Source organism: Hibiscus syriacus, unplaced genomic scaffold (genome assembly GCF_006381635.1).
Source record: "Hibiscus syriacus cultivar Baekdansim isolate YM2019G1 unplaced genomic scaffold, ASM638163v2 tig00002511_pilon, whole genome shotgun sequence".
Taxonomy (NCBI): domain Eukaryota; kingdom Viridiplantae; phylum Streptophyta; class Magnoliopsida; order Malvales; family Malvaceae; genus Hibiscus; species Hibiscus syriacus.
In genome coordinates this window covers 5,471,033-5,485,657 of record NW_024061932.1, presented here as the reverse complement: position 1 = coordinate 5,485,657, position 14,625 = coordinate 5,471,033, and the positions used below count along the sequence as shown (strand labels likewise).

The 14,625-nt window shown below is 34.1% G+C and overlaps 1 protein-coding gene across 3 annotated transcripts in view; it reads left to right on the top strand.

Moving 5' to 3' along the window:
* Positions 1–10,099: 10,099 nt before the first annotated feature.
* Positions 10,100–14,625, top strand: part of LOC120146955 (DNA polymerase I-like) — a 45,763-nt gene continuing 41,237 nt past the window's right edge. For 2 of the 3 annotated variants that reach the window (XM_039160449.1, XM_039160432.1), the window contains exons 1-5: positions 10,100–10,288; positions 10,898–11,134; positions 11,530–11,609; positions 11,932–11,970; positions 13,187–13,205. In XM_039160449.1, coding sequence (XP_039016380.1) covers positions 10,129–10,288; positions 10,898–11,134; positions 11,530–11,609; positions 11,932–11,970; positions 13,187–13,205 — 535 coding nt within the window. In that variant the 5' untranslated portion in view covers positions 10,100–10,128. The remainder of the gene's footprint in view (positions 10,289–10,897; positions 11,135–11,529; positions 11,610–11,931; positions 11,971–13,186; positions 13,206–14,625) is intronic. The other variant, XM_039160439.1, reaches the window with a different exon arrangement.

Sequence of the window (14,625 nt, the reverse complement as noted above, 5' to 3'; positions counted from 1 at the left end):
GTGTTGCATTATCTACCACTGAAGCGGAATACATTTCAGCGGGTAGTTGTTGTGCACAAGTTTTATGGATGAAACAACAACTTTTTGATTATGGAATTAAAGTAGGTACCATTCCTATCAAGTGTGACAATACTAGTGCTATTTGTCTCACTAAAAATCCCATCCAACACTCTAGAACTAAGCATATTGAAATAAGACATCACTTCATTAGGGACCATGTCACTAAGGAAGATGTAGTTCTAGAATTTGTTGATACTTTGCACCAATTAGCGGATATTTTTACAAAACCCTTAGATAAAGAAAGATTTTGGACACTTAGGAGAGAATTAGGTTTAACTGACCTATCTTCACTTAGTGTTTAAAATATTTTAGCACTTTTAAATAATATTGAAAAATGCTTATAATAATAATTTTTGATTGCATTCTTGCTATTAGTTAGGGGGAGTTAGTGATTCTCTGTTAAAATTAATTTTATGTTCAAATAAAGTTTGAAGATTAATTTGATTGATTGAACATAATTAATTTGTGATATATGAGTTTCCAATACCATTAGAGCCAAATTATTTAGCATTTTAAGTGTTTAAAACGGATTTTTGACATTTTTGTGCTTTATGCACCGATGCATTTAACAATGCATCGATGCATAAGACCATGCACCGATGCATCCGTCGGGTTTTAGGTTTAAAATCCTCATCTTCTTCATTTTTCTCAAACCCTAAACACTAAAACATACAACCATTCGACCCCTCTCTCTCCAAAATCTCTATTTTTGCTCAAAATCTTCGGGAAAACATCGGATTCTTCAAGATTTTTATCCTACAAACCTGCTACAATCATTAAATCGCTCAAAACTTCTCCACATTCCCCAATCCGAATTTTTCAAGGTAATTTTTCAAAAACTCTATTTTATTAATTTTTGAACTTAGGACTCGTTTAGATTAGTTCTAGTTTGAAATAATTATCGGGCATTGGTTATGATGATTATAAACTAGTTTCTACAACGAATTTCATCAAAAACATAATTTTTCAAAATTAAATTTTGAATTAAAAAAATTAAAATTAAGTGATAGTTTGGATTTAATTGTGTTGTTTTCATGAAAACTATACATATTATGATATTATTTTAAAATAGTTTTCAAAACTTTGCCCATTAGGATTATATTAGAGAACCTTGAATTATTGAGGACTCATTTGAGTTTTGGGATTGATTTTTGTGCATACATGTGTTTTTAAATTGCAGGTGATATTTCTTTTCCGATTTCCCTAACCATGTCTAATCCCAAATGCCCTAGGTCATCCTCGAGTCGGTCTCACCAAAACCGTCCTCCCGCTCCTAGACCTCAAAATCCATCCAATATTCCTTCATCCCTCATTAGTACTTGTTTTAACATGCCTGAAAACCGTAGGGATGAATTGTACTCTAGGTACATGAACTCCTTCCAATCCTATCGTATTAGGGAAGAGCGTATTCCTTCTCTACAAGCTATGATAAAACTTGAATTTGAATACCTCTCAATTCTTCACCGATGGAAGTTTGATAAACTCTTTTCTCTTCAACCAATCGTCTTTCACCAACTTGTCCGCATCTTTTATTCCAATGCGGTTTATATTCAGAACACAACTCAGTGCAATACTATAGCGATTAGATCCTATCTTTTAGGACAATATATCACTATTACTTCTGAATCTATCGCATCTCATTTTGGTTTAGATGACGAGGGTTTATTTAATGAGAAGGAAGATGTGGAATATCCATATCTCCCTAATGCTAGTGTCAGTACCTTTAGGTCTCACCACGATTGATTTCTTCACTTAATGATCTCTTGGTAGTTTAGACCATCCGCAGGTCGGTACTCCACACTACGTACTACAGACTTATGGTGGATGCACTGTATAAAGAACAAAAAGAAAATCAATTTTCCACATATTGTCTTTAGCGCGCTTGTCGATATCATAAACATCATTCCCTCAAAGCATGTAAAAACCCTACCTTATGGTTGTCTACTAAGCAATTTGTTTATCAAACTCAGCCTAGATGTATCCCTTGACAATCCTATCCCGCTCCAAAACCCAATAAATATCACATCCTTAAAGAAATCGGATTGAAAATTGGATGAGAACACCGGACTATGGTCTTTTCGACCCGGTAAGCAAACCCCGGGAGCTAGTTCTTCACGAGCTGCTCCTAGTTCTTCTCGTGCTCCTCCTCCTCCTCCAGCTCCTGGCGCTGATGATGATCCAGAGCTTCAAAGGCTTATGACAGATATTGACGAGGAAGTACCAGCTCGGCAAGATGATCAAACGCCACCTTATTTCCGATCTTTTCTAGAGTCGTTTGATCTACGTTTTGCCTCCATTGAGTCTACGATTTCTGAGTTTCAGAGGGACATGCGTGATCGTATGGATGCTCTGACTCTTGAAGTTCGAGCTCATTATCCTCCTCCTCTCGATCCTCCAATGGAGTAGACTTACTTGTTTTCTTGTTTTTAAAACTTGGATTGATTTTGATTTTTGTGCTTTGTTTGGTACTTTGAACTTGATTAGTTGTTGGATGTTTGTTTGAGGATGCTTGAATTTATTATATATATTTGGTTTGAGATTTTAACGCTTTCTGTTTATTAATTTTGCATCATTAGAAATTTATGACCAAATTATGCCATTTCACATTTTATTATGAATATTGTTTATGAAAACTAATGGCTAATCTCTCTTTTGATTGTGATCTTAGCAGCCTATTATTAATAAATCAATTGGCTAATGTTTTTCAAAATTCTTGTTTAAAACGTTTTTATAGAGTCTTTTTGATTTAACAAAAAGGGGGAGAAAATTTAAGATGTGCTATAGTAAGGGGGAGTAAGTTTTTCAAAATCGATTTCAAAAATAATTTCTTAAACAAATCTTAAAATTACTCAAATGTTTTGTTATATCAAAAAGGGGGAGATTGTTGAAAACATTTTTGATATTTCGATATAACAAATTAAGTTAAATGAATTTTAAGATTTTACAAATGATTTTACAATTTTATATTCGATTCAATTAACCGAATATCAAATTATTACTCCAAGTTTTTCAAGATCAATTTTAAACCTTACTAAATGTGTAAAATTGTGATTTGTACTTAAACTATTTTTAAAACAATTTTCACAAAGTATTTTGAACTAAAATCAAAGCCTAAATTCAATTATTTGAGGTGATGCACCGATGCATCAACCATGCATCGATGCATTAGTGAATTAATTGAAACATCAAATGCATTCCATGCACCGATGCATTCTCCATGCATCGATGCACTCTGAATATTTTCAAAACATCGAATGCATTTGATGCATCGATGCACAAGCCATGCATCGATGCACTCAGGCTATTTTGAAACATCGAATGCATTTCATGCATCGATGCACACTTGGTGCACCGATGCATCAAGTGTTCCAACGGTCAAAATATTTGAATTTTACACTGATGCACCAATGCATTCTCCATCATGCATCGATGCATGAGACGCTCCACCCAGAAAAATTAATTGTTTTCACACTTAAACGGCTCTATTGACTCCACTAATTATCACCAACGTTCAGAATTGATTCAAGGAGTATTTAAACAAGTTCTGAAGCCATTGATCAACAAGAAGAAACAATAAGAAACATCAAGCAACTAGAATCAAGAGAGAATCAAAGAGAAAGCATCAAACCTCAAGTTTGAGCATTTCAAGCCTATTTTTCATCCAATATTCATTTGCTTTCAAGAACACTTTTGTACTCAATTGTATTTATCTTTGAGTGTTCTTTTCTTTGTTCTAGAATTGTGCAAACATCTTACCTTGTGAGGTTTTCTTGTAAGTTTGCAAATTTGTAATCTTCTCTTTGGGAAAAAGAGTGTTCTCAAGAGTTGGGGTATACTCTTGAGGGATTTTGTAAGGTTATCTCTTTGGCCTCAAAAGAAAGAACAAATTAGTGAATTTGTTGGAAAATCCTTAGTGTGGATAGCTAAGGTAGTGGACGTAGACTTTGTTTGAGAAAGTCGAACCACTGTAAATCGATGTACAATTACTTTCAATTTTCTGCAAAAGCTTCCACGAAATTTTTAATTGCCAATTCACCCCCCTCTTGGCCGATTCCGTCGATCGATTAACTCAACAATTTCGATGCAGGTGTTTATCCCTGTTTTGGAACGTACTCATTGGCTTCTCGTCGAGCTTCAGCTCCCATCCCTAAAGACAATAGTATATGACAGCATGATAAATTACATATCATTGTCTGATTTGAGAGATATTATTAAGGGATGGAGCTCTCATTTGGCTAAATTCTTGGATGCGATTAATTATTGAACTTATTCTGGAAACAAGAAGCCAAAGAAGTTCAATGTTACAGTTATCAGAGACGAGACCGTGCCACAACAAACGCCGGAAGCCAGAGGGGATTGTGGTCCTCTCGTATGCATGTGCTTGGAGCGTTTGATGACAGGAAGTACATAGTTTCTACCTCCCACCGATAGAGATAGAGGTGCAGTAGGCTTGTGGTTTCGGTATTTTATGGCTAGAGCGATATATGCGATACGCTGCCTACCTACATCCGCGTTATGAAAGTGTTCATAAACAATTTGTAAGTCAAATGCAAGTGTTGTTAAGTACATTGAATTCAATAATAATTTGCTGTTTGTTGGTTTTAGATGTGTAGAAAGTGTTGTTTGAGCAAATGTTTGGTTTCTGCAGGTTAATCTTGAAGTGAGCTGCGTGAAATTGATGTATGGGTGCATAAACAACTGTCTGGGGTACACTTTTTTTGATTGTTTAATTGACTCTTAAAAGTTTGATTTGTTTAATTGATGAGGAAAAAATAAGAATTATTAGCAATTTTTGCTTGTTTAATTGATTTGTAAAAGTTGATTTGTTTAATATTGATGTATAAATAATTCTTATTTGTTCTTGTTTAATTGATTGAAATGTAAAAGTTGATTTGTTGATTTCAATCTACATCATATTGAAGGCAAAAGACCTGTTGAAGGTACACTTTCGTAACGCTAAACTCAAAATCGCAATGCGAAAGCCAAAATCGCAACGCGAAAGTCAATTCGCGTTGCGATAGTCTAATACGCTTTGCGATTTTCTCGTTGCGATAGTCGAATACCCGTTGTGATAATCAAATTCACGTTGCGATAGTCAAATTCTTGTTGCGATAGTCAAATTCGCGTTGCGATAGTTAAATTCGCGTTGCGATTTTTTCGTTGCGATAGTCAAATTCGCGTTGCGATAGTCAAATTCGCATTACGATAGTCAAATTCGCGTTGCGATATTCAAATGAATGTGTAATAAGTGATAACAACTGAACAGATTATAGCAATGTTCAAACTTAAGTTACTAATACATGCCTAACTGAAAATGTTAAAAGTTTACACATAAAATACACATAATACAACATTTGCATTTAAAAATCACCTAAGTTAATAGTCCCAAAAGGTGAAGCCGGTTGTGATTGGGATTTTGATTTTGATTGCGATTTTTATTGCCTTTTTCTTGACACCATATGAGATTTGGATTTTGATGAGGATCCATATTTTGGTAGAGGAAAAGATGATTGTGATGGCACTGGTGATCCACATGTCAACCTTGTATGACCACTTTCCTTACACCGACTACATGTCGATCTCTTCTTCTCTTCACCCTTAGACGGTATACGATCGTGACTTTTTGGTCGGCCAGGTAGCCTTCTGTCAATGGTTGGTGGCAAAATTGTTTGTAAGTCATTTGATATGTCCCACTCAGAAGGATGTGGAATAGGGTAGATAATCTCGGCATAAGTCTGTCGATATACTTCTGTAGTGTATCAATCCATAGCGTATGCGCTTGAATCATCTTGGTTTAGATGAAAAGCAACTTTTATAACATGGCCACACGGATAACCAGATGTTTGCCATTTCATACAACTACACGTCTTTGCATTTAGATCGACAAGCCCATTTAAGTTATTATCCAGTACTTCAAACAAAGTGTTTGAACATGGTTCAACTCTCCATGACGTTGACTTCACAACACGTTTCGTTATCTTTTTTTCAATCCATGGTGTAACACGATGTTCCAATGTTCCTGTAAATTTAAATAAATAATACTTAGTAAAATATATGATAAGTTACGAATTTAAAGAATAATACCTGCATGGTTTCTTTTCTTGTAGTACCACTGTTGAATAGAGGCTCGAAAAAACTCCATTAACATAGTAATGGGTAATTTCCGGGAATGACGACTTAGAGTGTTGATTGATTCTGCACTATTAGACGTCATGAAACATATCTTGCTCCAAGTTGATGTACTCTTGACCATCTTTCAAACCCGAATCTTCTAGTGTTTGAGCACACTGAGGCAAAACACGTCTTAAACAATTTATATGCTTATTAAAATCCACTTCCCGATAAGCTTTTACAGCCTTCCAGTATGTCCATTTGTGATTTTTTTATACCAGCAGACCTTGATTTTAGATTTATATACAAATGAACACCACAAAGTCCATGAAAAGCATCTTGGAAACATCTTCTAACAGCGTTGTCAATTGAGTTTGCCCTATCAGATATGATTGTCAGATTGCTAATAGGACCTATGCAATCCCTAAGATGCCCCATAAACCATGTCCATGAATCAGAGGTTTCAGATTTGATAACCCCGTAAGCTATTGGCAATATCCCATTGTTAGTATCCATGGCTACTGCTAATAAGTTTACTCCAAGGTATCGACCTTTTAAATGTGCTCCGTCAACTATAATAACTGGGCGCATGCAAGTAATAAACGAACGAATCTACAAAATCATATACACAAGAAATATAATCATTTAAATGTGAAATACATGTAACTAACAAAAATGAGTCAAAAAAATTATATTGATTTACTAACCGCAGCACCAATGGCGATAAACAGCAACTCAAAGCATCCATCTCTATCTGTTTTGATATGAGTTACCGACTTAGGATTTTTCAGCTTTATATTGTGACAATAAGCCGGTAGTTAGGCAAACGATGCTTCTGGCGACCCCCTCAACAATTCCAAGGCATAACATTTGGCTCTCCAAGCTTGAGAATATGAGATACTAATCTTGAACTGAATATTCATGTCAGTCATAATTTCATGTCCCCGATATACCCTGCCATTCAAAAACATTAACTCAGCCAGAAAACCACCCAACACCTTTTTGTTTGCCTGTCTATGGTGAGGAAAAACTTTGATTCTTAAACATGTATGTTTATCAATAAAAGTCCTAACTTGAAACATTTCGCAATCTTTTATCCTCTTTGCAATCATACGCCACGTACAGTTTTTGTCAATCATACACCTTGTTTCGAAACGATCTTTGCTTGATTTGTTAACTTTTAGTTGGTAGCCATCTTCCACACATTTCGTATACAAAGCTATTTCAAGTCTTCCTTTGTATCAAAACAATCATCTTTCTTGATACGAATATTTTTTTGTGTAACAATCAACTGCTATCTTTACCAACTCTTCTTCCGGTATCTGAAGTAATTATGACATATTACAGTTATACTCCCGTGGCATTTTCTTCGGGGACTTTTCTTTGGGGATTTCTTCTTCTTATTTTTCTTCTTCAGGGTTATATGAATTACAGAATGGATGTTCAACATGTTCATTCACAGTTGTAACTTCCTCCTCATTATCATCAACAACATCTTCCTCGGCAGCGGCTGTTTCATCATCAAAATTCGGGTATTGACCAATATCAAAATCATTACACGCAGGGTCTGTTTCTTCTTCTGAAACATCATCAAAATCCGAGTATTGACCAAGATCAAAGTTTTGGTATTGACCAATATCAAATTTCGAATACTGACTAGTACTCACAACTTTTTCTGTTGGCTCATCATCATCTAACTGGTCAATACGAAAATCGGAATTTGGTGCTGAAAGTTGATTGAGATTTGGATTAGGGAAAGGTTGTGGGTTTTGAGATTGTGTTTGGTATTGGAAATGTGGTGAAACAAAATTTTCTTGGTGATGAAATTGTTGTGGAACCATTAAATTTTGAGCACCATAAACTGGGGTTGAAAAACTTAGTTGATTACTACCCGCTACTGACCCAACTTCACTACTTCTAGGTTCAACAACATACAATGTAACATCATCTTGCGAAACACTAATGTAAGCAATGAATCATTCAACATCTTCATTGTCGGTTAACAAATAAACTTTACCTTTTCTCTGATAAGATATCCTAAATCCACTTAAGGGCTCTAAATTCAATTTATTTGCAACACGTAACATTAGAGTTTCATAAGTTAACTTTTTTAATGACAGGTTTAGTTGAAGATTCATGGGTAAAGGCATATATTGTAAAACACCATGAACATTCTCCCATGACCCTCCAAAACACAAATATATCCAAACATGATCAACATTAGATGATTTCATTATTGTAAATTAATTTACTAAACAAACGAGCTGCGAAACTAAAACCTGTTGCCGGATGGGGAAGGATGTCGTTGGATATAGGAACGGATGTCGCCGGAGAGAGTGATAGATGGAGATGGAATGAGTTGCGATTTAGGGATTTAGGTTATGAGTTGCTTCTGCTGCGTAGTTATATACCCAAAACATTTTTGTTGCGAAACTAAAACCTGTTGCGAATTTGAAATTCAGTGTTGCGACAGTCAGAATCGCGTTGTGATAGTCAGAATCTCGTTGCGATAGTCAAAATCTCGTTGCGATAATCAGAATTTGCGTTGCGATAGTCAGAAGCGCATTGCGATAGTCATAATCGCATTGCGATTTACATATTTGCATTGCGATTTCGGAAAATCGCAACGCGAATTTGGAAAATCGCAATGCGATAGTCAGAATCGCGTTGCGAATCTGGAAACTGATTTGCGATACCGGAGATCGCGTTGCGAATTATCGATCGCATTGCGATTTAGTTGGTCATTTTGGCAAATCCAAAAAAAGTTGATTAAAATCGTATATTATAAGACATTTTTAGTCACTGAGGTTATTTTATCTTAATTTTATTGTATAAGGTTATGGTTAGGGATGTTAAAAAATACACTATCCAGATGATCTAGATGACCTGACTCGTCGACTCGATCAAAAAGTTCGGGTACAATTATTTTTTATATATAATAATATTATATATTTAATTATTAATAATTTTATATATTAAATTATTAATAATTTTATATATTAAATTAAACTAATAAAATTTTAAAAAATCAGGTGTTTTATTTATATTATAGATTATTGGATATTGTAATTGAAACTTTTAAATTCTATGTTTTATATGTTGGAGTATATAATTCAAACATTTAAATATATATATATATATATATATATATATATATTTAAATTAATAATTTAAAAGTAATAAAAAACCGGATACTAAATTATTCGAATTACGGGTACCCATAAAATTCAGATACTCAATTACCTAATACCTTTAATATTTGGACCGAAATACGGGCTAACTAATCAAGTACCCGAGAAGCCAGCTCGGCACGTGGTACTTTGGGTACCCGAAAACCCGGGTACTCGAATTTAAACACCCCTCGTTACTGTATATGTAAAAATAAACGGAGCCCTAAATCAAAGTTATCCTTATAAAATAATCTACTTTTTTGCGCTTTGGCGGGCAATTGTTAAAACTCAGACCCTCTCCCAATTCCTAGGTATGGAGAAACCAAATACCAAAACTATTTATCTCCAACTAAATTATTGCTTAATTATGTCTTTAAGTTCGAAATTTTGAATTGGGACACGAACATTTTCCAAGGAAAATACCTAAATAACAAGTTTTGTTTTTATTTTTGTTTTTGGTTAAGAGCATTCGTGTTTTAGTTAAACCCTTGGGAAGTGATTGCAGATGCAAAGACGTTTTGGTTAAGAGCATCTGTTTAAAATCTTCTTTTCTCTTATGCTGTTGGCGTAGGATCAATGTAAAGCCTTTTATTTATTTCTATGGAAGACTGGAAATAATAAATTCTGGCAAAAAGTTTATTTCGTTTAAGGCTGTTTTTTTTTTGCCATTTCCATTGCAGGAGAATTGACATCATTAGTATTTCTGGTTAAATTCATATTTGAAGCCTTTTTTTTAATATATACATATCTATCATTAGTAAGGGAGAAGGAATGATGCTATGAATTAATGGCTTGTTATCCTTCCTTGAATTTTCGCAATCCTTCCTTATGGACAAGTCTTCATTTCATTCGAAGGAGCTTCTCAATGAATCTGAGGGATGGAAATAAATCATTGAGTTGTAAGAGATTCTATGTGATCCACCCTTCACCGTTTCAAACCATTAAGGTACTGCTAAACAATGTTTGTAGGAAAAAGAGAATAAGAACCTTAGAAGAGGTCTTTTTCTTGTTTATTGCCTGTGTATGGTTGCAGGTGTCAAGCTGCTTGTTCTTGATTGAATACAATTTTAATTGTTTGAATTGTAATTGAAACATTATTCTTATTTAAAACAATCAGCCAATTATTGTATCTTCAGTGTTTGACTGCCCCATTGAGCAAATTTTGGTTCTGAACCAACTAATGCATGCTTCGACAGGCGCTTATGTTACCATATATTACTATATTTGAGCTTAGCCTTTGAAGCTGCGAAGCACCAATTCTAAGTTCAATAACCACCCACCTGCACATACTTGTTGCAGTTGTAAACCTGTAAGTTAACATGTTTCAAGCTTGGTCTTTGAAACTGAAATATAACCATATATATATATGGGAAACTGAGGATGAATGGATTGTCTGGAAACACAAAGAATAATTCAGTTAATAGCATGCATCACATGACTGAGGAATGACAATTGGTTTTTTTAGCTTTTGCAGTCCTGTTTTTATGTTGGAAGATAGTATTCATATCCCTTGTGGTATTATACAGAGATTATGTAACTATTGCCTGATGTTCGTTGACAGGGGTACTGCAGTTTATCTGGAAACTTAAATTCTACTTTACCTGGCGATCTTCATGCAACTTCCCTTGGGAATGCAGTGATTTCTACAAAGAAGGAACCAATATTTCACCAAGAGGCAGCTCTAGGCAGAGCCAACCTTCGAGAAAATGTGGTGAATGCTAATCCCTCTAGTGGTAGAGTAATGCTGATTGATGGCACATCAACCATTTATAGGGCCTACTACAAACTTCTAGGTAACTCATGTTGCTCATGGTTTCATTCTCTGCAAAAGGTATTTATTTTTAGCATATTAAAGTGTTGTTCCTTTGGTTTTCTACTTTCTGCTGCTAGTTTTAGGTGTTCCTTTCTTGCTGTCTGCTTTTCGTTTTTGGTGTCAATTGGAAAATTGTTTCTTAAATTAAAAGGTACAAAACAAAAGGCTTAGACATATAATTTGTTTCCTAAATCTGGATTAGTCGTAGTAGCTACCTTCTAATATAGTTATGCTACTATGTGCCTAAAACTGTTTCCTATAAATTACTTATGCAAGTTATTTTTCTCTCCATCATGTGTCTCATGGTCATATGTTACTTGCACTGATTTACTTCCTATTTTTTTTCCCCCACGTCTTCATGTTTGGTTGGAGTAGCGAAACTGCACCACGGGTACCTATCGCATGCTGATGGCAATGGCGACTGGGTTTTAACTATATTTACAGCTTTATCACTTGTAAGTTTTATAGATATAATTAAGGGAACTACTTTGCTTCTCTTTCTATTGTATTTATGTTGAAAGCATTCATTTGATGTAGTCTTATAGTTGGCTGCTATCATTTTTTGCTTATCATTGGCAACAGATTATGCAGGCAATATTTTCATAACGATAATACTTGATTCTTTGATAAACTATTAGAAGTGGCATGACTCCTATTGTTTGTAAAGTAACGAAAATCTTGAAATTTCTATATACTTGATGTGAATATTTAAAGATATTAATTTTCAATTATATATATATATAGGTTAAGGCATTTCTAATTGTTGTTAACTCACAGATAATTCATGTTCTGGAATTTGTTCCTTCACATGTAGCGGTATGTATGCTTTTTATTTATTTACTTTTGGCTTCTTTTGGTCTTTCTCAATAATAGTTTGAGATGCTTGTATGTTTACTTCACCATTGTCCAGATTCTCTGCAAATCATCTTGCTGATATAAATGTTGTATTAGAATTTGGAAGTTATTGAAACAACCTGAGTCTGATGTTGTTGATGGGAGGGCATAAAGACATTTGTATAAATACAAGGCATTTCTAAGACCAGATTTTTATGACTAAAAAAGCCTGAAGCTGATAAATGTGACTTTTAATTATGTTGTCTGTCTTTTTGGGCCATATTTATAAGGGAATAGCAAATTACTTGGTTAAAAGAAGAGTCCAATATGAATTTTTGTAAAACAAAGCTTTTTCAACCCCCCAATTAATGTTCTTTAAGTTGAAATTTGCCTATTTGGTTCAGCTCTGCAATCAAAAGTTGCCTTCATGGGGGATACCAAAATGAATATTTTATAACTTATCAATCATCAATAACGTAATTTGGTGGTTTCATGATTAATCTGGTTTGTTTTTAGGCTTGACTATTTTACTAACATGCAAGGTTTGTTTGTATATTATTATCCTGTCAAAAACTAATCTTAAGTAGCTTCTGATCTACCATTTCAGTATACCTATTGCATTTCTATTTATTTTAATATACCTATTGCATTTATTTAGGTAGAGAACTCAGAAATACACATTTTGCTGACATTCATCCATAGGTTTAGCTGGTTTGATGAGTTAATTTAGTTCCAGTTTTCTGTTATACTGGCATTAAGATTCCCTTCTGAGCTTGTATAACTAAAAAATGTATAGTATTCCCTCTCGAAAAGGAAAATGCTAAATGGAAAACTTATTCTTCAGATGAAGCTCCTTAATTTTTGAATACAATGAGGCAACAGAAAAACAAGGAATGTAAAGTAATGGACTTTATGATTTTTTTTCTGCAAGTTAACACATAAATTATGGAGAATCTATGTTGATTATTTAATAACTTTCACTCTTGGAAAGTTCATTGCATAATATGCATTGTCTTGTAAGCTGTATTGCTGTAAAATAAATTCTATGGCTTTGTTCTAGGCTGTCCTTCGGTATTCCTTACTATGATTTTATAGGTTGTCATTGCAGTTTTTTTATTCATTTTCACTTTACTGTTTATAGCTTTATAATTTTCCAATTACATAGTGTTCCTTACATGTTCCCCCTTTCAACATGCAGGTTGTGTTTGACCATGATGGTGAGATTTAAAATTCAGTAATATTATTTTTCCTTATATTACTTGATTTATAATCCTTATATGCGATGTTATTATTTAGATAAAATTTTAAGCTTTTGGAAATGCTTTCTAAATGAAACTGATTTTAGTTGGTAATGCTCGTGGTGCTCTAGGGAATATTTTCCGTACTCCACTTTTGTTTCATATGCACTCCCATTGTAAGAATGAGTGTTAATGTCAAGGTCATGGGAAGAAACCTAAACTTTACTTGCTTCTTTTTCTTTTCTTCTTCTTCTTCCTTCCAGTGTGTGTGTGTGATATAAAATCCTTGTTTAATTTTCCAGTTCTGTTCTAAAGTTGAGGCCTTCTTTTAGTCTTTAAGGCACGAGTTTATGCTGACCACCAAAATAGGGTTAGCTTTAGATCAATATCCATTTAAATATGTAAGTACCGGTTATACTTTCTTCATTACCATTTCTTTCTTCATGGAAACTTTTTTCCCCTTGATGTTGCCATGTACGCCAATATTTCCTACGGGGATTCTGAAATTCGTATTCTTCATAGTTTAATAGAAATATATTGTCTAGTGCAGTGTCTCTCTTGGAAGATTTTGGTTAGGAGAATCCTCAACAATTAATTTTTATTCTAGTTATGCAATAGGTTTGTCAATTGGTTTTTCATCCATCACTTTTGAACTACCGGATAAACTTAGTTTTTCTTAATAAAAAATCAACTTCAAAGCAGTCTCAATTTTAAATAACGTTGTGGGCTGTTAATTTTGTCGAGAGATATATATGTTTCTCCATGTATCTAGCATAATTTCATACATACATCTACATAGGTATGCAGCTTGTTCTAAATTTCAGATTTTGGGCTACTTGGAGATGTGATCTGTTTAGAAACTCTGACTAATCTTTGATGCGTTGTGGAAATTAAGTTTTAAAATTTGTTCTTTTATTGATTGTTGGTCGGGTATTCTCAAGCTTGTTCCAAGTCATTGGTGCAAGGTGTTAGTTACATAAGTGTAGTTCTAGTTCGAAAAGGTTATCTCAGTTTCTCACTCACACTCCCTCTCTTTCACCTTTTAGCATGAAGTCATGCACTCACGTTTATGCTTGAAAGCCCCCGTTACTTCTTTGCTTTTCACTATTGAGCAAAGACTATTTTTTGAGCTAGTTTTTGTGCCTATAAGCTCATTTAAATGTGAAAAAAAGCCTTTGACTGCTTATTTCATATGCAGTTTAAAAGTCCTTTAGTTTGAATTTAAAAAGTATAAAAGAGAGAGAATGAGTGTGAGAGGTAGAGAGAGAGAGGGAAAATTTGAAAAAGTCCAACGTCTCCGATGAGGAATGAACTGCGTTTGTTGATAATCTTAGTAAGAGGGTTTCAAGAGGTGTGTTAAGGGATTATTTTAGTCATTATGGTCAGATTCTGAGAATTT